General features: G+C 46.1%; 1 protein-coding gene across 2 annotated transcripts in view; it reads right to left on the bottom strand.

The window, feature by feature from the left end:
* LOC102104106 (rho GTPase-activating protein 20-like) overlaps positions 1-14,435 on the bottom strand; it is a 30,489-nt gene extending 16,054 nt beyond the window's left edge. For both annotated transcript variants that reach the window (XM_005526248.3, XM_014255378.2), the window contains exons 1-2: positions 14,308-14,435; positions 245-327 (exon numbers count right to left, since the gene is read on the bottom strand). In XM_005526248.3, the coding sequence (XP_005526305.2) occupies positions 245-324 (80 nt within the window). In that variant the 5' untranslated portion in view covers positions 325-327; positions 14,308-14,435. The remainder of the gene's footprint in view (positions 1-244; positions 328-14,307) is intronic.
* Between the last annotated feature and the right edge of the window lie 13,266 nt (positions 14,436-27,701).

Genomic DNA, 27,701 nt, shown 5'->3' with positions numbered 1-27,701 from the left:
GGCTGCACAGGGAAACCCTGAGGTGGAATGCCAGGATGCTCCCCAGGGTGCTAAATCTGCATCATCCCATGTCCTGCAACCCACCACGTCTGTCTGGTGCCTCATCCCCCTCCGCCTGCCCCTGCCTGCCCCTGCCGCAGGACCAAATTGCCCTCAACACTGTTAAATTAATTTGAAACCAGTGTGATTTCAGTCTGTGTAGGCAGAAAGATGGAAACAGGAGTCAGAAAGGTATTTTTTCTACCTGGAATGGGACTTTGATTTGCCAAGAGCTTTAGTAATGGCAGATGAGGTAGATCGTCTTCTTTGGACGATAGGCTTCATCTTCTGCAAGACAAAAAGATGTTCAAGTTAGCCTGGCCACCTTGGAAGCAGATCTGCTCATTTCACTCTACAAATGTTCTTTTTGTCTAGCTAATAATCATGAAATGTCATGAAATGTCAGCACTGATCATGTGCTGTCAGACACCTCCCTCCCCTTCCTGATCATTAAAACACTGGCCAGTTCTCACATTTATGTTTATACAGCCAAACTCAAAGTAATTATATGAATAAACACAGGGAAAAAAACGAAGTGTGAAGTTCAAGAAAAACTTCCAAACACTCATACCATGGAATACTTAGTTAAGGAAAGGTATAGAAATAAAATTTAACACTGGACCAGACAAAGAGATGAAGAGCATATAACACTCTAAGGAGTTGCACTTTATCAGTTGGAGGAATGGATGAGGTTCTTTAGTAGATTTTTCTCTATTTTCATTTTCCATACTCACAAGTTGTTACTAGCCCCCTCTCTAGGCAGCCTAACCTCAAAACATGTGTCCTTTTTAACAGCCACAGCCACCAAGTCTTGTGTAACACAGAACTGGAGTGACTGTAATGGTGAGACCCGAGAGTTAGAAATTATAACTATCCAAGTCAACATATACAGAGGTCACAGGTCTCCTTTTATTTGCTAAATTAATTTTGTGCTGGAGAAAGATGAGAGATTTTAGCCTGGGAGAGAAATCCTTAAATCAGTGACTCTTGATTAGTAAGCATGGGAAAATCTGTCCCGTGGCTCATTTCTAATTTCAGCATTTGCCTATGTTACAGCTTTAAGTACCAGAGTTCAGAGCATGTTGAGACTTACTGATCTTTTGACTTCTGAATGTTACAAAATATGAAAAATTCTAAGAATAAAAGAAACCATGATTGCTGGTTGATGAGGGAGAGCTCTTATGGGGAAGTATGTTGCTTTTGTTAACTGTATACTTTTCAAGGTCTGTGCTGAACAGTGAAAACATTCACTGCACGTGAGCTCACTGGTCCCATCTCTGGAGATGCAAGGCTGTTACAGCTCAGCACCTTATGACAACATTACCATTCTTGTGATGTCAGAGGGAGGTATTATCCTCATATCAGTGATGGAAACATGAAGGACAGGGTCATTTCAGTCTATTTGCATGACTAGTGTTCACCACATTGTGTCTGGTTTTTCAGAGCAAACTGGAAGGCTGGCTGGGGCTGGTTTTAAGTAATTGCTTCTGTTTGCCCTCCCTGGAGCTACAGGAGCTCAGCACAGCTACAAGTCTGTCTCCAGGTGTTTGTGTGAGAAAATAAAAGTTGGTGGAAGTGATTTAATGCTGTTCAGAAAGGATATCGGTGGCAGAGGCTGGAGTGGAGGGAAGGGACATCCTCCTCATCTCCCATTCAGTTTACAAGACACCTTTTGACTTCTGCAGCCAAGGACCTGGGAATCCTACAGGCTAGAGCTTTCTACAACACAGACTCATGACTCCATGCCTGATCAGGTCCAACAAAGGCCTCCAAAGCACAAATGACCTTGTGAAAAAGAATGTATGATTACATAACACAAAGTTACAGTGGGCCTGCAAGTATGATTTAATAAATCAATTTCCAAATATATGAATATTCAGCTTTGCAGTATCAGTAGTACTCCTTTAGTAGGTTCTCTGGGTGCATGTACATATGTAGTCAGAGGCAGATGGCAATTTCTCCCTCATATCCTGCTGTGACACTGCCAAGCAAAAATCTGTCTTTGGAAGTTTCACAAGGAGAACTGAATAAAAATAACATCAGCTCAGAAATGCTTGTTTTAAAAAAAGGAAGTCCCTACTAAAACAGAACATCTGGCTTCTGGAGGTGCCTTAATAGGAGAAAACATTCCTGCAAACGTAATGTAGCAAAGCATCAGTCATGCACTGTCTTAAGGTGGGGAGCGAGGATGGGTGTGGATGCCTGGGGGCAGGCACCAGCAGCTCCAGCTGCAGAGCTCACTGATGAAGACAGGGTGAGCTGATCACCTCTGTGCCAGAGGCATTGCAGATTGCAGCAATGGCTTCAATGGCATTGTAATAAACCCTTGCTTGTGACAGTATCTTCTGTGCCAAAGAATCCCACGGCACACAATACCTTGCCATAGGTAAATCAATCATTTTGGCCACCTCAAAACCACTCTCTTCTAGGGTATAAGTCATACTAAAGACATGATGGAATTTTAGTGTAGGAGAGCATTTATCTCAGAATAAATTTCAGGGAATCAGAACTGGTGGATTTATTCTTCTGACCACAGGGAAAGGTTTCAGATGTATCTGAATGGTGGCAGCAGTGCCTTCCAAGCAGCCTTGTCTGAGGACCTGTCCTACAGCACCACCTCCAGCAGGCACTGGACTACTCCTGGGAGTCTAACAAAGACAGCACTGTGAGCTTCCAGTGAAATGCTGTGACTACAGGACACAAGGTACTCCCCATACTTGATCTCTCCAAAAAAAAAGTGCTGAAATCATCAGCTGTCCAGAGGTCCAGATGCTGTCCATCAGTTCTCCTGATCCCAAACAGACTCTAGGCAAAAAAAAAAATTGTCTCCCAAGACCTCAGCCAGTCATTTTGATCCTAGCCAGTCATACTTCTTTGGCAGGACATCACTGAGATTGTAGAATCCCCTTACTGTAGGTAAGGCAATCATTTTGGCCACTCTAAAACTATGATCCGACTGAGGGAATTGGACAAAACTAATTGGCACAATTTCAGGTTTAATGTACTTACTTTGCATATTTAATAGAAGAATAGTAAATTGTTCTGTCTTTGGTTTCAGTAGGCATCCAAAGTAAAATAGTCGCTTGTGTGCTCCCTCTCTGCATGAGAGAACCTAGCTGTGTACCCAATTTTAAACAATTTGAACGTGTATGGGCCAGCCCATGTAAGTGATATTTTCTTAAGGGACTGCTGGACCAGGACAGAATCTCCTAACACCTTGAGTGTTCTCTCAGTGCCATGTAAATGCACTCTGAATCCAGCATGTTTCTAAGCTCTAGTCTTTCGGTTTTCTTGCAAAAAAACCCTCCCATCTCACTACACAGAAGCAGCATTAGAAATCCTCTGTCTGATATTGGAGCCCCTCACTCTCCTGCCCAAGACTGGGCTCAAGCAGAGCTAGCTGGGCTGCGAGAGGGTGGCTGGTGGCTCCCAGCCAGGCTCACCTGGCTGCCAGCAGCGATGGGCAGCCCTTGCCCATGAGCACTGCTTCTAGATGAAGAGCACCTCCTTGTGCTCCACACTGGAGCCAGGGAGTGCTTTTCCTGTTGGTCAGCTCTGCTCTCATTCACTGGGCACAGAATCAGAGAACTGCTGAAGGACATGGCGTGATCTCTGTGCTGTTTTGGTGGCATGGAAACAGATACTCATTTACCCAACATACTCTGGAAGTGCTTGAACACTTCTAACACTCTGGACTATGTTTGTGCATTACTCATCTCTGAGCTGCTGATTTTAGCTGTGTATTTCTTGGCACCAGGGAGGTTGTGAGTCTGATGCCCTTCATTCCAAATCCATGTATGGTCTATGCTATCGGCTCAGCTGGCCAGCAGCAGTGGTTATTTTTTTTCCTCCACTGACCTCTGCACTTGAATGTTATTCTCCAGATAGTTAAGGTGGGATGGAGCTGAAAAATAATGACATCTGCTAAGCACAGGGTGGATTTTCCTTCTGACAATAGCTGGTCAAAGTTTGCAATGCCTGTAGCACTGGAATGATGCTGTTTGGTTCACTTGCCATTCAGAAATGAAAAAAAAAATTGTATAACAGGGGTATTTTTCTGCAAAACATAAATTGAAATATCTGTTTTAGGAACATTGATACACTGCTTGAAACCATCCTGTGCTTTCTTCAACCCCAGCGTTTCAGGGTGGGGCTGCAGCACCCAGCTCACACTTCCAAGGGAAATTTGCTGCTCCCAATGCTCTTAACTGACAGGCTCTGTTACATCTTTTATGTGGAACATTAAGCTGTCAGTGTCACTCTCCCGTCGTTAGACAAACAGTTCGCTTCCCAGCTGCAAAGATGACGAAAGGGTATCATATACTCTTCAAGAAAACCACCCCAAATTTTATAAACGTGGACTCAGAATCCATGGTGACATTCTTATCTGTCAGGGAAGCTTATGTTGCTAAAGACATGGTCAGAGGGAGTAAAACATGGGCCACAATGTCTTTGATCATTTGGAGCATCACAGATTGTTCAGAGCTTGCAACATCAACATTATTCTTATTCTTGCATAGATGTTGTGAAACATTATCTTCCTACAAACATTCTCCTCACAGTATCAGCGTGTGGTGTCAGAGCAGACAGCAGATCACTGCTACTGATCAGCTGAGCACAGCTGTCAGTGGTCTACTGGAACAGGGCAAAAGTTACTGTATAAATGTAGCACATGGCCACTTAGTTCTCAGGCAACATTCAAAAAAATACTTAACCCAGTTAAGAGTAGAGAAACAATTCATCACTTGGACTTGGATCCATCCATGTGAAAACTACTGCTGCTGTTTTATCCGATAATGAGTTTACATTAGCAGAGGCATGCCTGTGAAAGTCTCTTAATGAGATAATGTGGGACACTGCTGCCTCCTGCTCTGTTTGTGTGAACACTGGATGCTCCTACCATGTATCCATGTCAGACTGCTGCTGCATTGCTAGTTAGAAAATGCCATTAGAGAAAGATAACAAAACAGAAGGGGAAATTGTTCAGTTCATAAAAGGGAATCAGGCATTAGGTTACATGTACTGATAAAAAACCTGGGCTTGCCATCGTATGCAGATTTACACTTAAAATAAGTTTAGGGAAAAGTGCATTTACACCACTGCTGTCTCCTCCACTCCTGCTCCCAGACTTCATCTGCCACTCAGCAAACTATTCAGTTTGAACATGACCCCTCAAGCTGGAACAGTTTTAGCAGGGGCTCCAGCAGCTGTTGTCTTGCAGCCATTCCCCCTTGCTTCAAATGGGAAATCCATCACAGGGCACCCACTGGGAATCAGGCCAGCTGTCTACCCTGAATCTCAAAAGGGTTCTGTGCCAGTCTGCCACCCTGCTCTTGGCTGATACTGCCTTGAAAAGCTACACTCCTTCCTACATCATGCCATCAGCTCCTTAGAAGAGGTGTGTTTTCTTCTCAGCTTTGGTTTCCTGCCCAGATTAGAAGATTAAAACCCCTCCACTTCTTCTCCAAGTGTCTCTTAAAGGTGAATGTTTGGAGTTCTAGGACCAAAACAAAAGTCTGGTCTGTGATTTGTTTTCTACACTGGTTCCCCTCTCTTTGCACAGTTTTCAGCCAGGGGAAGAAGATTGGATCATCTCATTTACAAGGACTGGCTGAGGGAGCTGGGCTTGATCAGCCTTGAGAAGAGACAACTGAGAGGTGATCTCATCAATGTCTATCAGTATCTGAAGGGACGGTGTCAGAGGCTGGAGCCAGGCTCTGCTCAGTGGTGCTGAGCAGAAGGACAAGAGGCAATGGGCAGAAACTGGAAGACAGGAGGTTCCATCTGAACATGAGGAAGAACTTTGCTGTGCAGGTTCTGTGTGCACTGGAACTGATTGCCCAGAGAGGGTGTGGAGTCCCCCTCTCTGGAGATATTCCAGAACTGCCTGCACACAATCCTGTGCATTGTGTTCTGGGATGACCCTGCTTGAACAGGGAGGATGGACCTGCTCTAGGTGACCCAATGTGGTTCCCTCCAGCCTGAACCATTCTGTGATTCTGTGAAGATGCCATATATAGCAGAGATACACTCCCATGATAGTGGTCATGACTAGGCATTGCTAACCAGCTTCCTTCCAGCTCACTGCCAGCCAGGCAGGCCAGCATGACCTGACAGGGAGAAGGGAGAAGGCTCCAAAATGGAGCAGACCCACCAAAAGCATGCTCTGTATGAACCATAGTTTGATGTGAACTCAGAGCTAAGAAACTTGGGTGTAAATACTTATCTGAACCATTTTACATAACTTCATCTTCCTGTCATGTTTCACTAACTGATTCCCTCTCCCTTACTGCTAATATACAGTTCCAAACAAACAAAATAATTTCTTAAAATATGCAGTCTGGTGGCAGTAAATCATTTTGCAAGGACACACTTTGAAATATTTCCTTTTCCTTCCAAGAAATGGAACCCTGCTGGTTTATTTTAAAGTGTCCCATATAAGCAGGACTGGGAGAAACAGTTCTTGTCTGCCAAGGGCCAAGTGGGTTTTCCACTTGGAGGTGGAAAGGGAGGTGGCTGGGGATTAGCTTAATTCACACTAATCTATTCCATGCCATATTTTTTCCCTGCTCCCATGGATTACTCGTGCCTTCCTTGGAGTCTGGAGCAATGCCAACAGTGGATGGCAATAAGGGAGGATGTCCTGCAAAGCATGGAGGGGACTGTCACCACGCAGAGCACCAGTCTTCCTGACTGAAGCAGGTCCCTCTGAGCAGCTGATGTAATGGGGATATTCTTAAATGGCACTGGGCTGGAACCCAAATAAGAACACTTGGAACTTGTCAGGGCTTGGGGCTGTGTTTCTGGCTACTGAGCACAGCTTTGCCTTGTCCTCCACCAGCAATGCCCATGCCTGGAGAACAGCACAAATATTCGGTCCCACAGCACTACTCAGGGTCCCAAAGCAGAGCAAAACTCTCAGCTGTCACTCAAAGACAGGCACCTGAAAAGGGGCCCAAAAGCTTTAAGCAAGAAGGCAAACCACAGCTCTCATCCATCAACTGTGCCTCTTTAAAAAACATGGTGCTCTGTTCTCCCTCATGAGGTCCCAGAACCAGACAGAGAGGTGAAAACTGATGAATTCAAGAATAAAAAAATACCCTGCTATTTCCAAGCCTCAACCCTGATACAGTGTTGGTGGACAGAATCTCTGAAAATTACAGGCAGACTGCTGAGAACTTTAAATTTCACAGGTAGTTTTTTCTCTGTAAATCTTAATGTTCAGCAGGAGAGGGGTGTTTATGTATTCTGGGACAACAAAAAAAACCAAAACTGCATGAAAAATGCTTACTGCTGGTGAGGATAATTCTTAGTCATCACCTGCAACAGGAATAGGCCCTGAACATCCAAAGGATACACAATCAAAGTGTTTCTTGAATCAATATCAATTTGAAAAACTTTGAACAACACAAATGCAAGTCTCTTCTCTGTCACTAGCACAGCACAGCAAATCACTAATTGATGGAAACTGAAGAGATCAATAAATATTGATGTTGATTCAGAAATACTTCTGAACATTAAGCATTTGGCCTGGCAAAATATGAACAGCTGCTAGAGGAAGCACTTCCTTCGCCCTTCTAGTACTGGCACAGGAGGTTGAAAGCGGGGAGAAAACCTTGTTTTGCAAAATTTCTTCACCTTTTCTTGGAGGTCCAGACAGTTTTGTTGCAATTCTGATGTAAATTTGAAATATGTGTTGACAATGGATTAGACCAAACAGCTGGCACCTGTTGGGATTTTCCTGAAGTGCTTCTTCCCATGGTGAAAACCCATCACAACAAATTGCCCCTACGTGTTTTGATATCATTTTGTATCAGGACTCTTTCCTCATTCCTTTCCTTCCTTTGAACCAGTGATGAAAGTCACCCCAGGAACATCTCACAAGGAATTCTTGCCTCTCTAGCTCTGAAGAAAACCTCTACACAACTCCACACACATATATGGTCTCTGGCCTTAAGCTGAGGCATACTATGACAATGAGCATGACATCAGTGATCAAAAGGTACAGATACCACTCACATGGGAAATCAGAGGGAGCACACTTTTATAAAACCCTCTGGACCATTTAATTTAGGTTGGTACTGAGGGGTAGAAGTTTCTGTTATGAAGTTGTACATACATAACATTGGAAGGGAACTTGCTGGGTTTCACAACATAAAAATTCATCAATGAGGCCAAAGTAGATTAAGAATCGTGTTCTTTCTTTAAAAAAGCAAATAAACAGTCCACTGAATTGAGCTTTGGCAAAATGAAAAACTTGCAGAGCAGCCAAACCTGATGAACAGAAAAATGTAACACATTCCTTAGTCTCTTTTAAATAACTCCTTTTCTCCCTGCCTCTTGGTTCAAAACCCCTCCTCCTGCCATATTAAAAATTAAAAGCTCATAGACAGCTGGATCTGCTCAGCTGCAGAATTACTTCAGCCTTTCCATGCAGGGCTTCTGAGCATGAGTATGGTGGTCCAGACCCTACTGGGCCCAGATTAACTCTGAGGGCTTGAAATGCAGACTACCCAGGTCTGGCGTGTGACAAAGGAAAATATAAACTGCACAAGGAAGAGAAAGTGCAAACCACAACAGTTTACAAGGCAGAAATGCTCCAGGTCTCCTGAGCAGACAGTGCAGCTCCACTTGACACTGGTACAAATCCTCACCTCTCCCAGACACAAACCCAGGGCAAGGCTGAGGTGCCAGTGGCCCACAACAGCCCTGGGAGAGTGACCAGAGACCCACCATGCTCAGAACTGCCTTGGGCTTTGCTCAGGGATAGAAGGAGGCTGGTTTCAAGCCAGCTTCCCCCAGCCCTAATGCAAACTTGTACAAATTGTGCTCCCCAGGGAAGGTCCCAAGTTCCCCCCACATGACTGATGCTCCTGCAGGCAGAGGGTCAGTGGGTGACCCTGGCCCCTCCACCAGGCCACTGCCAGCAGCTTGAGCTTAAGGACTGAGTGAATGTGGCTTCATCTTGAGTGATGGTGCTTCTCCTCTGTTTACAATGATTAAATCATTTTATTTGCAGCTTGGCCAGGGAAAGGACTTTGAGAAGAGGCAGCTCTGTACATCTGGATTTCATTAGAGTGGAACATTAATCCCTTTATGCCTTATAAGCACCCCGTTAGCATTGTACGGACTCGGCAGTTGTTAAATGGTATTTGCAGGGCTGGCTGAAAAATGGGTTAATCAACAGCATCTCTGCTAGCACTCACACCATGAAAGGCATTTTCCTCCTTCTGCTGCTTGCTCATCTGCCTGTCAGCATCAATGTGGGCACACTCATAGTAGCATTTACTGTCAAACTACTTCTCAAACCCTAGAATAGATTTGTGCTGAACTGCAGGATTTAATTCCACAGAATTCTGCAGTTGATTGAAATGGAAAATAGACATCCTAGCCTCAAATGAGGATTCAAACATCATGAATTTCAGTGGAGCTGTGAGTCTAAAGTTACATGAGCTAGGCGAATAAAGTAGATTTTGGCTTAAACAATCACACTTTTTTGCCAGTTTTTGGAATTGCAGGAAGGCATTAAGGGTTGAGCAATGATAGAGGCCAAGAGAGTGACACAGCTCAGCAGCTGAGAAGAGGTCAAGAAAGGAAAGGCAGGAGGGAGCAGCAAAGCCCATGTGAAACAGAAGGTGCAAAGGAGAGGTTTGAAAACACAGCCTGAAGAGCTGCCAGCGGGCTGTGAAAGGGAAGGAAGCTGATCAGAGCTGTTGAGGAGCTTGAAGATCAAATAACCTGGAGGCCATGGGAGAGTTTGCCAAGGCTAGCAAAGAAATGTGCACATTCTTTTACCAAAAAGAATGCAATGAAGCAATGCAAGTCAGGCTATGTGGCCTTAAAAAACACATCCCATCCTTTGATGGCATGAGAGGTGGAAAAATACAAACAGTGGAATCACTACTATGTACATAAAGTTCCTTACACAAGGCTGTTATAATTATTCCACAGGAGCAACTGCTGCAAGCCACTGCAGAAACTCAGAGATGAGCCAAGGAAAAGAAACAACAAAGGCAGAAAATCTTGTTCCCTTGAAGGCAGTAATAAAATGCCAGTGTTCTGCAGGGGATGGGGGTGGTGAGAGTGGATATATCATCCCCTGGCAAACAGAGTAAGGCTAAAGCAGAGTAGTGACCCCTCATGCCCCATGCAAGGGCACAGGATGGGGTTGTGGGGGTTGGATCTGTGTGACAGAGGGGCAGTACAGAGGGATGGAGGTTCGCCTGCCCCCAGGAGCACCTGGAGAGTGGTCATGGGGCTTTTTGGAGATATTGTTCTCTGTGCCTCCATTTCCAGTACAGCCTGAAGGGGCAGGTGATGGAAAACTTCAAGAAACATTCAATTTAAAGACAATTATTCTATTCATATATTTATTCCCTGCTTGAATTTCTCACAGGATCTCTTTTTCACTTTTGCCTTAACACCTACAATGTGAAAACTGTATCAGCTGATACTAGGCTAAATACAGGACATACTGTGGGGTACAAATGACCCCAAAGGCTTCTTAATCCACCTGTTATGCCCCATTTCCCATTACTTGGGCTTAACATGTTTATGCATAAACTAATACCTCCAGTCATGAGTATTTCCACAGGTCTTTGGTAAACACTTTATAATTTGACATAAATTTTCTGATATTGAGGTGTTCAGAGCAAAAAAAAATTATCAAGCAAGATTTACAGAAGAGCTACATAGAATTTATATTTGCCATTACTTAGCTGTTAGTACCTACTAGTTCTACTAATTTTCAGGAGGGAAATTTTCCTCAGGTTGAGTAGTAGCCTCTTCATGAGCAATGCCTGCACAAGGAAATGTGCACATACACATCTGCATACACACATAATACATGTACAAAGCTCTTCAGGTTATAAATTTCCCAATAAATGTAGCAGACAACTTCAAAACCAAACCAAGCCTTTAAATAGGAATTATGAAATATAAGTTTTAAATCACAAAAACATCCTGTTTTGCTTTAGTTTCTCTCTCACATGCCACAAACTGGGCTCCACCCTAGCTGTTTTCCAAGGGGCTAACTATGGGTGCCTGGTTTTGGAAACTTTCATGTCCTTATCTGTCCTGCCATTTGCTCTGTGGGAACATGAGGAGGGCAGCACTGTGCACAAGCAAAGAAGGGTTGATCCCTAGTGCATGGGCACTGAGCACCCATCCCTGTGCCAGCTCCTCTTCCCACACCTCAGGAAGAAATGCAGAGAAGTGGAAGATAGAAGAAGCGGGGTTTATTGTTTTTTTTAGCTTTGTTTCAAACTACAGTGACTGTCACACTTCCAGCCTCTGGATGAAGTGGAGAAGATACTGTTAAGGAAACTTTCTGTTTGCTCTGTTAGATGTCAGCACCCACAGTGCTGCCACTGCCTTGAGGAGATGTCAGTCCCTCACCAGCAGCGCACAGAGGGGTGGGGAGCTGCCAGGGTAGATTTCCTGACTTAGCTGAGAAACCATCCATGTGGTTTGGTGTGCACCGCAGCACCACACTTCAGCACAGCCCCCGGGTGACCTCTGCATGGCAGACACTGTCAGACAGTGCAGGGTGTCCCCTGAGCCAGCTCCTGGCCAGGCACTGAGGGGTGTCCCCTGAGCCAGCTCCTGGCCAGGCACTGAGGGGTGTCCCCTGAGCCAGCTCCTGGCCAGGAACTGAGGTGTCCCCTGAGCCAGCTCCCCGTGTGACATCGTGGGATGTCCCCTGAGCAGTGCTGCCAAGCAGCCCATGTGCTGCCTGTGCTCCAGAGGCTGCTGAGGGTGTTCATTTGAGACAGGTGCAGGGTGACACAGGTGTGACTGCACACAGGTGATGCAGGACACAGGTGAACAACAGTCTGAGAGGCTGAGTGCTGCTGTGGGTATTCTCAGAGGTGTTTGTATCCAGATCTGCTGGGAGCTCTTGCTCCAGCAAGATCTGAATGGTGTCACTGGTAAGAGTGGAGGGTGAGTAGTATATGGATGAAGGTGAACAGAACAAACACAGGAATCTGGGGGTGTTTTGGAGGGTGCTGGTGTGACAGAGGGGTGGTGAGCCTGGGGCAGGCAGGAAGATGGAGTATGGTGTGCTGATGTAATGCTGTCCACGAGGGACTAGGAAAGGATCCACAAGGATCTCTGCATTGGAGTTGCAAATAAGAATCTTACGCATTGCAAGCAAGAGAGGATCTGAGATCCCTCATCACTGGTCATGAAGAATAAGCATCCGCTACATTTTCAGGTTAATTAAGAGAAGCCATATTCATGGTACATTCCTCATCATCTCCCATACCTGTGAAGTAAAACCAGTCTGACTACACAGGTGATTGAATCACATCCCCTGGTTACAACCTAAAAGAGTTCCAAGCCCCTGGAGCTAGCTCCTCTTCGAAGACAAGGCCACTTCCCAAGTCTGGGGCCAGCTCAATTGAATTATAATTAAGGAAGGTAGAGCACCAAGAAGCATAAGCAATCACCAAGACCAGAGCCATGACAAGTGATCTGCATGTGGGTTCAGCCAAAACCTAAAGTGCAACAGCACTTAAAGACAGGTAAAAAAAAAAGGAACAGTGTCCAATGCTGTTGTTACAAAGACCTTTGCTGAGCACCCAGAGACTGCAAGGGAGACACAATCATTATGTATCCATGCCTATCCAAAATCAGGCTATGCAACCATCCAAAGTGTGGTATGATGATTGGGAGGGATTCCCTGAGGCCACTGACTCCCAGAAAATTTAAATCTTTTTAAACAGACAAACTCTAATATTTATTTTCCTCATGGAAGGAATCTATGTTACTTTTTAAGACCTCACTAGAGGGCGATAAATAGATGGGCTACAACCAATGCCCGTGCAGGCAGAGATCTTGGAGAAAACTGGTCAGCTGAAGGCTCGAGGGATAGGTTTAAAAGGTCTGTGCTTACCAAGACAGCCTCCTGAATACCCCTCTCTGGTTCACAGACTAAATACTTTACTTCTCTTTAGCTGTTCACTGGAAAGCACCAGCCCAGGGGCCCAGGAAGATTACCCAGGAACTGGGTGTGAGACAGGTCTGTGAGGCACTGGAAGCTGTGTCATGACCAGGAATATTCCCATTTGTACATAACCCATCAAATACCAGTGGTTTAATAAGCTGAAAGTCATGCTGGACAAGCTGATGACCTGGTCCTTGAAGGCATCAGTGGAAGGCTGAGGTGAAGTGCCTCATCCTGCTTTGTCCACCTGGGGAATACAATCTATTAGAGCATCATGCTCCTGCAGGAGCAGATGTTCATGGCCCTACTGCTGTGCAAGTGAAACCCTGGCTGTGATGCTGAGGCAAAAGCACTGTTAAAGGTCCCCATTTTCCATCATTTTCAGATAATGTGGAGTTGCCACATCACAGCAACACTCTAGGTTGACACAAAGGCATCAAAAAGCAGGGGTCTGCTTAGGAAACGAATGTTAAGGAATGTTCTAAGAATGGAACAACATCAGAAGGTAAAGGGAAATCCAGCCACCTGTGTCTTAGGTAGAGCTTATAGGAAAAAACTACAAGTGGCTTTAAAGAACTTGCAGCAAAAACTGCAATGAGCCATCACTCTGGATCACAAGGATTTCACTGACTATGGGCACAATCCAGCCCCTGGCAAGCATTACAAATATTACAACTAGCTGCAAATTTTTATTTTTTTTTTTTTTTTAAACAGAACTTGCTATTTATTCCAGTGGAAACTCCCTGAAAAGAAAATTGTTCCACTCAGCTACTGTTTGTGTTGGATGATTCATTTGAGAATTTCAAACTGGCATTTTGGGAAATGCTTACAGTTTTCTCTCTTATTTTCCATTATTTCAGGCTAACCTTATGCTAATACGATATTTTGCCGTTTGTTCTGTTGAGCTGAAAAATCACCAAGGGCAGCTGCGTCTCCGTGAAGCCCGGGCCGCCCTGTCCGGCCGCAGCCGGTGCCGCCAGCTGCCTCAGCAGCTGCTGCGGGGAGGTAAAGGGACGAGGCAGCGATGGCAGGGTACCTCCTGTCCCTCTGTCCCGACACGAGCAGAACGCACCCCCGACAGCTCCCCCGGCTCAGCCGCGGGACGCAGCAGCGGCCGCAGCGCCCCGGCGCTCCCGGAGCCCCGCGAGTCCCGCACGGCCCCGGCCCCGCACACGCCCCCCGCCCGTCCAGCGCCCCCCGACCCGCCCCCGCGGAGCCTCCCGCTGCCCCGGCGCCGAGAGCTGAAGGACTCCTGCCCCGGCCCGCAGCGCGGCCACCCCGGCGGTGGCGAAGCCGGCCCGTCCCCGCTCGGTACTCGCCTGGCTCCGCGCGGAGCCCGCGGCGCAGCTCGGGGCGCGGCCGCGCTCTCATGCCCACGGCAGCGGCGCGGCGCGGCCCATGGCCGGTGCCCGGTGGCCCATGGCCGGTGCCCGGTGGCTGCTGGCCGGTGGCTGCCGGCGGCCCCAGCGCTCGGTCCCGGAGCGGCGGCGGCGGGCGGGGGCGGGCGGGGCGGAGCGGGGCCGGGCGGGACCGGGCCGGGCGGGGCCGCTGCGCCCCCGCCCCGAGCGCGGCCCTGGCGGCCGGACAGCCGAGCCCCGGGGGCCCGCGGGAGCCCCTTCGGGCACGGGAAGGGCTTCTGGGGCCGCCCCGGAGCTGCCTCTGCCCCAGCTGGCGGTGGCCGCGATGCCCAGGAGCCCGGAGCTGGTGCGGAGAAAGAGCGACCCAGAAAGTGACGCTGTGAGATCGATTTCGTGGGCAAACGCGGTGGGAGAGCCGAGAAGTGACGGGAGCCGCGACAGCCGGGCACGTGTGTCCTGGAGGGTCGCTTCTCCTGCACGCCAGGGCACCTGAACACTCTGTTTCGTACTCTAGGACTCTTAAGGCTCCTCTCGTGGGGATTTTTGTCATACCAGAGAGCGCAGAGCGGGGTGTGACGGCCCTCAGAGACTGGCCCGGGCTCCTGCTGTGCTCCATTTCTGGTGCTGCCTAGAGTGGGCTCTGCCCGGGGGCTGTCTGCCAGGCTGGGGCTTCTCGTACCATTTATCATAGAGAAGGCAGGAAAAGCAATAGGGGCCCAAGTGCATTCTTCTTCTGCCCCCTCGTCCCCTCCCAAACCCATTTGTGGGTTTCAGTTGTTGTTGTGTAGGAAGTTTCCTTTAGAAAGTTTTCTGTCTGCACTGCAGGGAAAATTTGTGTCTATGGAGAAGTCTGTTTGTGTTGAGAAAGAAGCCTCTTGAGAGACTATTCCAAGGTAAACACGTACCAAGGGCACACACTTTCACAGTTCTGTCACTTTGAGAAATATCTGTGCTATAAAATCCTCTCTGGAGATGTGCTGAAAGGGATATATTACATGAGAAAAATGTACTCTAATCCACGTTAAGCTATCTTGATCTCTTTTACGTCACAGGTTCAGTTCTGCAAACTACTTAAAGTGTTAAATAAATGGAAGTCTTTAGAAAACAAGAGTGTATCACATCTCAGTCACACAGACTGTCTTGGAAGGTCAAAAGATTTTTAAATCTATGAAGAAATGTGAAGAATACTGTACTTGCCATCTGGTACTCCATGGTCTGAGCTTTGTTTCTTCTCTGCATACAAGATTTGACAAGTTGTGAAATTTCGGGAATGACATCTCCTCTGTCTCTAAACAACCCTTACAAGTACTTTTGAATGTAAGATACATAAGAGACATTTTTGGAAAATGAAAGAGTAGCCCCCTCCCCCCTATAAATGTGATTTGCCTTTAAAAAGACAAAATAAAGCAGTCCCCTCCTTCCCTTCCTCCTCCCCGCCTATCCCCCCCCTCGCCTCCCCACACACATTCATGGAGTATTCCAAAATATGCAGTCCCTCCCCATCAGCTCTCATTCTCCTGGGAAATACCTCAGGAGCCATTTCCTGTAAGCAAAAAGGTACCACTGGGACAGACTAATTTAAGGCTGCAGTCAAGACTAATGCTTGTTAGTGCTTTTCATCCATATTTTTCCATGTCTAGTGTCCACAGTCTCAATATGGTTGTGCTTACTGTTGTAGCAACAATACAATAACTAAAATGGCACAGCCTTTTCCAAAGGATTCCCATAGATAAAATTTCTTGATCTTTTCTTTCCAAAGTACCTCTTTCTTAATCTATGAGCAATAAAGGTTTCCTCTGCAGTTGTAAGTTCCTCTGAATTCTGAGTTTAACAACACTCATTACACTAAATAAAAATGCTTTAGAATCTCTAAGATTATGACATGTAAAATAATACAGTAATAATTACATTATTAGTGGTAGCTGGGTGGATTTCAGCTGTGTTCCTTTATCTCCACTGCATGGGCAAGGGGATTCAGGAGATCTGTGTGCCATAGGTCACAAAAATGTACCAAGAACATTGGGAACATTTCTCCTAAATTTTTGAGCAAACTTAAACAGAGAATCATCCTCCCTCCTCTTTGCCTCCTGCCTAAGAAACATCCATGAATGATCAGTTTTGAAAGAACAGTGAGTCTTCACATAAAAGAAATCATAAATAGCCCACTGTGTTTTCAAACTAGTTTTTTTATGGTATCACAGCAGCCATGTAGGGAATCAGATATGGAGAAAGGAAATAGTTGTATTGGGCTGGGGTACAAATGCTCAGGCACTCTTTCCAAGGAGCAGAATTAGTGCTGTGGAATTTAGAAAGGTCATCTCTGCTTGTGTTGGCTTTGCCTTTGACTTTGTTGCTCCACTCCATCATCTGTGTATCTTTCTGAATCACTGCAATGCTTGGTTTGTTTTTTTTTTCCTTTTTGAAATCTGAATACACATCAAGCATGTTTTAAAGCTACAACTGCTCCAAGCCAGCTAAGTTGGCTGCAAGCCTGGATATTATAGGGAGGAATTCAGTCTTGGAAATTTGACAGCATCAATGGTCTTTAGGTCCCTGGTGTCTTTCAAAGGGGCCCTGAATGTCACTGCTCCACTGAAACAGCCTTTTCTAGCAGGTAAACCCATCAGTAAATAGATCAAAACCAATTTGTCACAACTGTAGCTCTTAGAGTTAAAAAAACTTATTAAAAAAAGAACTCAGCACCCTCAAAAAAATAAAACCCCAACAGTTTGGAATTTCTTTTCAAAAGGGCATTCAAAATAAATTCCTTGACAGCTGTTATTCCAAATGCTTTGGACAAATGCAAACAGCGCATTATCCCATGGGAGGCATCATAGAGGGACCCAGTTCCACACCTCTGGCTCCACCTATATTAGAAAATGAAAAATAAGCCAAGGGATTCCACTCCAATGCAATTGTTTCCTTTGCTGGTCATGGATTTGTTTCAGAACATAGTGCAAGCAGGAAAGGGCTTGGAAAACTCTGCTTGTTTATGGGACAGGGCTGGAAACTTTGCTGCTGTCAGATCTCCATGACGCTGTTGTGGGAGCAGCAGCTCTGAGGTCTCTCTCTGACAGAGCCACTCAGACAGACCAGGGCTGAACAGAAGGAAAAAAATTACCAACTAATAGGAATCTCTTGTTTTATTCTTTAGAGTTATTACTTGATAGTGAAGATAAACTATGTGAAAGAGTTTACCAACACACAGGGTCAACTGATTCCACTGTGCTCCTGGGTTTGTTTTCCACACTACAGTGCTGCAAACACACAGCATGACTCAGGGATTGCCATGCTGCTGACACTGCTACCTGTGCATGTAATTCTCTGATGTCCAGTGGCCCTGATTAGATGAACAAATGTGGGAACTAGCTAAGAAACTTCAGCAAATCTGGGTCTATACTGTCAGTGAGCTGAAACCAGGGGGGACCCTCCTTTTCAAACTCTAATTAACCCTAACCCTTCAAGCACTAAGTCATGGGCTGCATCCGAGAGCAGGAGACTGGGTTAGCTGGAGCATGGGTCAGATCTGTAAAAAAAAATCTGTGTTCCTGTGCCATGACTTGGAGTGTAACCTTTGATGTGTGAAGGCCAGCCCATGACATCCTCCCTACACAACGTCATTTAACACAGCTGCCCAGGCTTATTCTTGTTCTCAAGCCAAAGGCTGAGCTGGCCCCTGCTACAGAAGTAATACATCCTATAGTCATTGTGACCTCCTCTCCCTGATTTACATGGTGTTTCCTTTAGCAAGGCTTGCTGGCATCCTGTTTGCCTGGTTCCTTTGTGTGTCGTAGCCTTATTCTGGGCTGAAAATACCATCAGGGTTTCTACACAATGATTGAGCATGTCTGAAGATCATGAGGGGTACTAAAAGAAATATGCTTCTAAATGGCAGATGCTCCTTTTTCTTTCCTCCTTCTGGGCAAAAAGTCAGTTTCATAACAGATTTCTTGCCACAGTCCTCTGAACCCCCACATCAAGTATGCATTTCCCATGCCACTGGTGCCAGTCATTGCCCTTTCTTGCTCTCAGCCTGAGGACCCTTACCTCTCATGGCTGACTTGCTGCTTTGTAAAGACTTTTTCTCCCAATTAGCAATATGTTCCCTCACTGCCTGCCTAGTACTCATTAGAGTGGGGTGACACATAGTTTTGCTGCTAGGTCAGGCAAAAAAATGTATTTACAACATACTCAGGTTCTCCCTCAGGTACACCCTTCCTCTCCCCCCAGCTCGGGGCTGTGCTCCTGTTTGCAGTACAAACACAGAGCGTGTCTTGCTGCAGGATTAGGAAACACCTCGCTCCTGTTTTGGCCAAAGTTATTTGGCCAAGGTGTTGCTTCTTTTGTCTCATCTTCTGCATTTCCATGCATACAAGGCCAGCCAGTTCCAGTGGGGTTAAACCATCATTTGGTTGTAAACACCCACGTAAAAATCCACAATCCACTGAAATTGGTGGGGTAACTCCTTGGTTGCCCCCTGTTCTCCTATTTCAATGAAACTTTAATCACATGAGTAAACCCAGCAACAATGGGCCATGATTTAATCAGTGTCATAATTAGGTTTTGCCTTGCTTCTGTTTCAGAGTCCTGCAGACTCAGAGGAGAAAGCCTCTGGATTAGCAAAGTTGTATTTTCTAAACAGTTTTGCAGAGATTTGGGAGGAACCGGAAAGGGAAAGAGCTGGAGAACAGGTCTTTAGATCTTTAATAGTAATGGCATGAGGAAGACTCTCTTCCCGTGCCTGTTCTTGTCATTGCCTGCCTGGAAATAGCTTGACACAAAGCTGGTTTGAAAGGGCAGGAATGTCTATTTGCATTGGGACTGTTTAATCAGAGGTAGAATAGCAGACTGGAACTCAGGGCTTGATTCCCAGCTGGAAAAAGCACCTTCCCAGCTCTGCTCTCATACACTGGGTCTTGTTGAGGCAGCTGAAAGGCAGGAGTTCCCTGGGTGCAGGAGACCTGTGACTTCCTTTTTTCTCCGAGCAAAGGCCAGGTCACCCAAGAATTCTGCTTTGTGAAGCTGATGTTGAAGTCTTCTTCATGCAAACTACTCCAGCAGAAACACTGAAGCAGCAGTGATTTGTCCTGTACAGTGACAGAGAATAAGCCTGGGTAAGATCCATTACAGAACTCTAACAGAGGCCCCAAAGCACACTCAGGGGAAACTTTCAAGCGCTGGTAATAATTTCCCTCCAGGTTCCACCCTCCTGTCTCACTGCAATGTAACATCATTGCAGCCAGAGATTTAGTGCTGTTGGATTAAGTCCAGATTTCAGACCTGGTCCTGAACTCTGCCTTTCATCTCTCCTTGATAGAGGCCTGCTGAAAAAAGCACAGCCTCAGTATTGGTACAGAGGGGAGGACTGCACAGTGGGGGCTTGGGTTTGTTTCTTTTCACTTTTCCTTGAACTTGAAAATACCTATTGGGATTCTATACCAACAAAACAACCCTTCTTAAGAGGGACCAAGCATGGGAAATATGAAGTCAAATACTCAATGGAAGCAAACTCAGGATGACAGCAAATGTTACAGTGTGACCTGTGGTGGTGTCTGGTATCTGCTGTAACAGTACACTGAAACAGGGTCATTTCAACAGAAAATACTCTAAATTTTGATAGGCTCAGAGAGCCTTTTCTATGGCCATATGTGACAAAGCTTTTGAAATGTAGTTTAAACAGGTGATTAAAGCTGTGTATTTTCTAAAATAGTTTGAAAGGAGTTGATGTGGTTGTTAGAGTACACTCTATCTCCTCAGACAGTTGAGGAGATCTCGTCAGATGCCGTCAGTGCCCAAGAGAGGCTGGAGTCAGAGGTGTGTGCTGCTTGGTCTGGACATTCAGCAGCTGCTGAAAACCTGAGTGTGCTAAAAAGGGGTTTTGTTGCTCTGTGTCCTCCAAGGGCTGGGGGCAGGTGAAAGTCCCAAGCCCTGTGTGCTAGCTGAGGGCCCCAGGTACCATCTGTGCACATTGCAGTGGCTGTGAAGTCACCCACACTTTCATCCTGCAGTTCAATCACGTCACAGAGCTGCTCCTCATCATTAATGGACATTAGAGCTCCTCCCTATGCCCACAGCAGCTCGTGGTTCTTTGTGACTAGCCATTTATGGGAAAATATGTACTTTTGGGAGTATGAGTTTTTGCCATGGAAGCACTCTGCCTATGCAGACAGGGTTGTTCTTCTTGCCAGCTTCCAGCCTTAGTCCTGTGTACGTGATTTAGCCTTTGGAAAAAGAGGTGATCGGTGCATCCCACGTGTGTTTGGAGAGGAATGCACAACAGCTTGTGAAAATGATCTAGCGCATGTGTTGAGCACCAAGAATGTCAGCACTGAGGGCTCTGCAGGGGCAACCCACAGCTCTTTGCAGTCATTGCTGAGAGCAGTTCTGAGCAACAACCATTAAACAGCCATGGCTGTGAGGAGCACAGTGCTCATCCTGGAAATCTGGACCCCCAGGAGCACCTTCCTTCCTGTTTCAAATGGATTAGTTAAGAGGAGCAGGGCAAAGTTCAGAGGGCTTACCCAAAAATTATTTTAACCTGAAATAAGAGAAATAAGACCTGGGAATAGTCCTCCAATCTGGGATTCAGGATCAGGAACTCCACAGGAGACACCTGTACTGCGTGGCACAGGTTACAACTGATGGGCTGAGCTTTCTTGCCTGTGAGCTGTGGGCTGGGGCATCTGAGCTGTGAGATAAACTGAGCTGTGAGATAACCTGAGCTGTGAGATAACCTGAGCTGTGACATAACCTGAGCTGTGAGATAAACTGAGCTGTGATATAAACTGAGCTGTGAGATAACCTGAGCTGTGAGATCAGCAGCACCAACAGGCTGTCTGTGGCTGCAGACCCCATAGCCCAAGAGGAGCACATATGAATTAAGGTGACACACGTGATGTGTGCTTGTAACCTCGTGGCTGCAGTGTGTTTTTGGAGGGGTGTGTTTACAGATGTTTTTGGCCCACTTAAAATATCCTTGGCAAGAGGCAATTCTGTGAATCTGAACCAAGCCAAACACACCTCTGAGGTCATTACTGCCATGAGATCATCACCTAGGCACGGTGCTCAAGACCTCTGAAGGCTCCTTTTGTCTTTTATTTTAACTTTTTTTTTCGCCTATTTGAAGCTGATCCAGGGCAATTACAATCCACCAAAGGAACAAACTGAAACCCTTTACAAACCGGAGCCTAACAGCAAGGCCTGGAGACTGCATGCAGGGGCTAAGACAAAGTGTGTGTTGCTGTGGTCTGATTCTTCAGAAGGACTCCAAACTCATGAAGTCAGTGTACATATCAGATTACCATGATCCTCTGGAATTTTGAGCAGAGCCTCCCACTACATCACTATTTCTATGTTTTTACTTTTTGGAGGATATTTATGAACAAGCTTGATTTTTTTTTTTTCTTTTCTCTACTTTGCCTTCAAACCTGTTAATTTTATTTATCAACCTCTTTGGCCCATGCCAACTGCTTTTCAGGAACCTGGCTTAGCGAGGGATCTGATTTCACATGTCACTAGCACCCCAGGGTGTTTGGGGTCAGCTGCCTCTTGGTCTAAGCCATGTGGGTCAGGCAGTCTCCAAGCGAAGCAAAATTTTTTTTTTTTTTAAAGCAGAGGAGGCAAAAACTTGAACTGCAAAATGTTGAAGTTGTAGGGAGGAGTGTAGTTGGAAGGTTATTGCAATGAAGGATGAAGCTTTTGTTTTCCCTGTGGTGACACTGAAATGTGTGATTATTTCTTGTAAGAAGAAGATGGCTCAGTGACTCAAAAATCAGGAGAAACATTCCTGGAGAGGTTGTTCTCTAATGACCCTCAGACCCAATGCTACAGCAACTCTGAAGCCTCTCTGTGTGCTCAAGGGAGCTTTGAAAAGATGCTCCTTGTTTGCTTGAAGGGATGGACAGCTCTTGCTGAACCTTGGCACCCTACCCAGACTCTTATACCACAATTTTTCTTCTTCAGACAAGGACATTGAATATAGAGGGTTAACAGGGTAAAATAAGGGTGTAGCTGATGGAGCTGAAAAGGTGGTTAGAACATCTGGGATGGAGTGTTCTGTTTGGCAGCACAGAGCAGGCACTGCATCCTTCATGCCACCCACAGACATTCTGCCTCTCATCTCATCTTTGCAATCCTCTCACACACAGCCATAACAGCCTCTTTTGTCTCCTTCCCACTCCCTTGACACCACCCACCCACCCACGCATCCACTCTCTCTCAAATACTTTCTTTTCCTCTGGTTTCCATGCAGATGCCTCCCCTCTGGACCCTGTCTTGCACAACATCCCCTCCTGCCTGGCATTAGCACCCTCCCTCTCCAGACCATATGCAGAGCAGAGGCATTTCCTTTTATTGTCCATGCAGCTCCTGCAGCCCCACCCAGCTCCTGTCTATTCCTTGCAATAACACATTTAGAGTGGAAGTAGTCCTGCTCAGAGCAGCCACACAGACAACACAGGAGAGCTGTCTTCACCCCAGATTGCTCCTACTTGTAGACCACTGCTTCCTGCCTGTGGTCCCAGAGGAAGAAGCTAACTCTGGTTTGGAATATGTGGTGGTGAGATGCCCTGTGCTGCTCAAAGGCTGTGAGAATGTGTGCAAAGCACCTCTGTGTTCTGCTCTGCAAGACCAAACCTGACACAGGCAGCTTCAACAAGGAGTTCTCCAGCAGACGCTCTCCTGGGACATCCACCTGGTCTACAAAAATGAGCATGATGGGGATCAGAATGACATGGCAGCGTCTTTATGGGTGGTAAAGCACTTGATCTCCTTGTTGAGGGTGATGGCAAAAGGGCTGGAGAGGACAAGTGATGACCATGTTGGACTACCAGTTTGTATTACACATGTCACAGGCAGAACAGCTTCAGTGCAGACAGAGAAATAACACCATAGCACAATAGCTTGTGCATGCCAAGGAAGTGACCCTAAAAGGTAAATCTTAGTAGAAGTAGGTGACAAAAAAATCCACCAGAAATAAGACCATAAGCAGGACCCTGCCCATATAATCTATTTCTCCCTTAGAAAAGCAAATTTAAAGGCACAGAGCATTTCTGTGTTGCAATAAACTGCAGCCTACAGGACCACACTGAACTTTCCAGCAGTGTCTCTGAGTTCTTTCCTCAGGCCTTCCCCATAAGGAGCTCCTGTGCCAGTCATAAGCTGGGAACACCTTTGGCTCTCCACCACTGTCCACTCAGGAGAGGCCAAACACAAACTGGAGTCCACTATTCAATACAGAGCTTGCCAGCCCTTTCACAACAAAGCTTTCCCTTACTCTTCCTCATCTCCAGCATTCCCAAACCCTGCCACTGCACTGCCAGCTCCACACAGAGCCCAGAGGAACGTGTTACAAGACACTTACTCCTTGCTTTATTTATAGTGCTGGTGTATTCTGCTGGCAGGGGGCACCTTGCTCCTGAAGGATCAGTGATGGTGTACGGGGCTAAGGACCCAGTGAAATCAGTGCTGCAGTATGCCAGGAGCTGCTAGTGGAGCACAGCTGATCCCAAAGTCATCAGACTCTGGTATGGAAAGGACAAATGATGCCCTGGTAATTGCTGGGAGCTGGCTGGGTGAAATATATGTGCTGTTTTGCTGGGATGAAGTTGGGATAAGATCTGCAAGCACCATGCAAACCCTGTGTCAGCACTGCTGCTGCTGCTGGTGGTGAAACCAGCTTCTGCCAGTTTAAAGAGAATCTGAATGTAAAATACGAGCAAAAGGACAGACAGAAACCAAACCCCTGTGGTGGTCAGTGCCAGGGCTGGGAATGTAACAACCTTGGCTGCTGAGTCCTCAGCCAGGGCAGCAGTCACTCACTCAAGCTTCCCATAGACATGCAGAAGCAAATAAATACAGCAGGGAAGTCATAGAACCTGAAGACTCCATGTCTGTATCTCTAACTCTTCCTCTCCTCATTTGGCTGGAGACATTTGGCAAAGGATATTGTTACAGCCCTTCCTGGACTGGGGGACAGCGGCAGGAGCGAAGGGCACTGAATCCACCAGCCCTAACCCTTGATACACCACAGCTATCTGAGAGTGGTGAGGACCATGGGCACGTGGCAAATCTGATTGCTGCCTGGAGATGGTTTAATAGAGAAATCTCACATTGGGATCACTTCAAACATCTCTGCCAGCTGCCTAGAGCAGGAAGAGTAGCTGTAGGCTTTGAGAGGTGATCAGTGCTGCTTTCTGGAAATGTCTGACAACCCCAGTCCCGTAAGAACTACTGATTCTCCTTGCCAGGGAAGTCATTGCCACAACTTTGTTCAAAGTTTGACTAATTAGGCACTTAATTACTTTTGTGTTATATGTAAAAGGAAACCATGTTAGCAAAGACTTTTGCCACACAGACAGATGAGAGGGCAACATTTTTCCAACCAAAACTAATGAATCTGATGAAAATTTGGTGAAAATTTGCAAGCACTCAGATGTAAAACCTCCCAGTGCATAGACCTCATTTCATCTTATGGCTTGCCAGACTTGGTTCACAATACTTTCCTTCCCACTCCATGTTTTGAAGTGTTAATAATGCTTTATTAAAGTGAGGACTCTTGTGTTCCATTGTTCTATATCATTTCTACTACTAAAAATATAACTACAAAAGGTCACAAGGGCACTTTCTAAGCATGAAGACATGCAAGTCCTCTGGCTTTGTAGTCTGACTGGGCACAATCCCATTAAAGTTCATTAAAAACACCATGTCCAGGTGAATTAGAGCCTTCTGGTTTGTGTTGTAATGGAATTATGTGTTTTTCATGCTCAAAATAAGCAAAGCTACCTCTTTATGGCCCCTCCCATCTCATGTAAAGATATATTTAGGTTTAATTGTAAAGTGCTTCACAGTTCTTGGGAGAAAAGTTCAAAGTGCCAAGTTATCAAACTGCTGCAGTTATCAGTTTGGCCCCCTATTAAAGATGCTGTGATGTACATCCTTATTAGAGAGGGGAACCTTATCATGAGGATGAACTCCTGTCAATCTTTTCTTTTGGTGTGTTGGATTCCAGACTTCCCTTCTGCATCTGACGTATGGGTTTTATTGCTCAACTGGCTTTCTTCTTGCACAAACATCCTGGCTGAAGCACATGGAAAGAGAGGAGGGCAGACATTCCTCTCTGTATATGTTTGAGCTTTTCTGTCTTCTTGCTATGTGGTCCCAGGAACACAGGGAGGTCCCTGCATATTTATAAGCTCTTTGTTTCCCAGTTTCCAAGGCCAGATGACACATTCTGGTGTCTTGTGGCTCTTTTACCTCTAGGCTCTGAATTTGTTATAAACAGAGTTGAGATGGCCTCACTAAGGCTCTGTGCAGCTAAGGAACTTCTTGCTGGTAACCACTGTGGTAATAGAGCAAGTTCCACCAGGAAAAAGGGCAGAGAAGATCCTGGCAAGGCACTTTTCTTGCACTCATCTTGGCAGAGGGCACTGTTCTCATCATCTGTGCATGAGATCTGGTACCGTGCACCTTGGCCACTATCATGGCACAGGTAATGGATGTGCTGGCTACACCCAAACTCATTGGACTGCATCGAAGAGCACAGGTGCCTTCCACTGGGCTTTGGATAGGTCCTTTGTGCCTTTGTTAGCGGAACAAATTGTCAGATGATCCCACCTGGTCTTGGCATCACCTTTATTATTAAACAGTTTATTACTGACTGGATTGTTATAATACCTCAGTGTTGTATTTTACATAAGCACAAGTCATGAGGTGGTCCCTCACAATCTCATGCAAGGAGAGGAGTAGAAGAGACAATAGAAGAGTCAGAAGAGTCAGAGTTCATTCAGTTCATGGACATGCCTTTTCTCATTCTATTTGTGAAAACTGCTGCAAACCATGTATGACTGAGAAGGTGAGCTTGTAGTGTATATGTGGACTAGGTTTCTGCAGAAGTAGAAGAAGGTATCCACTTGTCAGCACAAAGTCTTGTCAGAGATTGTGAAGTTATAATTTTATAACTTTTTAGGAGGACAATAAGATCCATGATCTACAGGGCATGAAAATTCTTATTTATCTTTCACTCAAAACCTGCAACGTATTTTATGTCAGAGAAGGGATGAACTAGGTTATATGCTTTTCTGAAATGAAAACAGCAGGATGGCCAAGGCCCAGGGAGCTGAAATCCTGTGGAGTGGGAGCAGGAGGAGCCAGGATGCACTCCTGGGGTAGCACTGCTCCCCTGGGCTGTGCTGGAGCACACGTGTGTGCACGGGCACATGCTGCTGGCCTGCCCACAGTGACTCCCATGGCCAGTCCTCCCTGAAAGAGCTTATTTAACATCCAGAGGGAGAGCACAAAGGAGGCATGGAAGTGAACACAGTGAAGCCAGGCTTTCAGCTTTCCACCCTTTAAAGGATGAAAACATAAGGGAAGGTGTCACAAGTCAATTTGTTTTGGCAGAGAAAGGGGGAAAGAAACCCTGTAGGCTGGCAGGGGGCCAGAGATTTGTGCTGGCCACAGTCAGGGTGCTGCTGTGCTGAGGAACAGAGCAAGGTCTGTGCGTGGGGCTGCTGACCCAGCTCTGAGCACTGGGGAGGGCTGAGGGCAAGGACACACCAGCTGCTGGTATCATCTGAGGTCCTGGCCTGCGTCCTGCTGTCCTGCAGGGAATTCCTTTCCTTGCTCCAGGATGTGTGTGTGCCAGACCGTGTGTGTGTGTGTTGGAATGGGGGGTGGAGGAGAGAAAAAAAGCCACCATTCAAGTTAAATAACCTTCTTGGCATTAACCTTCACCTTCCTGGCTTTTTCTGCCCAGCTGGACAAAAGAAGTCTCTGAGGGATGAGCAAAGGAAGATCCTGTTCCTCCATGCTTCTTTGCATGGAAGTTTTTAGGGAGACCTCAGTTTGTGTCTGTCTCTTGCTTCTCTCTCTCTCTGTTTATGAATTTCCACATTCTGGACAGCCCTGAAAGAGCCTGAATACCAAACTTGACGACCTGGAGGAGACAGTCAAGGTTTTAATCTAAACTGGAAGTGAAAGGTGCATCTGTTCAGGCTCTTTAATCAGTAAAGTATGATCATGGTGCTGAGAGTTCAGCCCATGTCAAACCCTCCCCACCTCACACCTCTAGCAATAATTCTGCCTCTGTTCACTGACACATCTGTTTGCAGCTGATTTTATTTTGGTGGTGTGATGGAGACCAAAACAGAAAACAGGACAGATCTTATTTTAAAGGACATGGAAATCCTTCTCATTTAACAAGCTGTATCTATCTCCTAACCTGTAGTTCTTGTTTTCAAGTCCTACATATGGAAATTGTTACTCTGAGTTATTACAAATAATTACTTCGTGACACTGGAATTCCTGAGCAGGGTATCACACCCATGTTAAGGCTTCCCCAGACATGCTGGACTGTG

This window comes from Pseudopodoces humilis, chromosome 15 (assembly GCF_049639895.1).
Source record: "Pseudopodoces humilis isolate 2021_Gansu_Grassland_sample_001 chromosome 15, ASM4963989v1, whole genome shotgun sequence".
NCBI lineage: Eukaryota > Metazoa > Chordata > Aves > Passeriformes > Paridae > Pseudopodoces > Pseudopodoces humilis.
The sequence above is the reverse complement of the archived record's forward strand: the minus strand, read 5'-3'. Positions and strand labels throughout refer to the sequence as shown.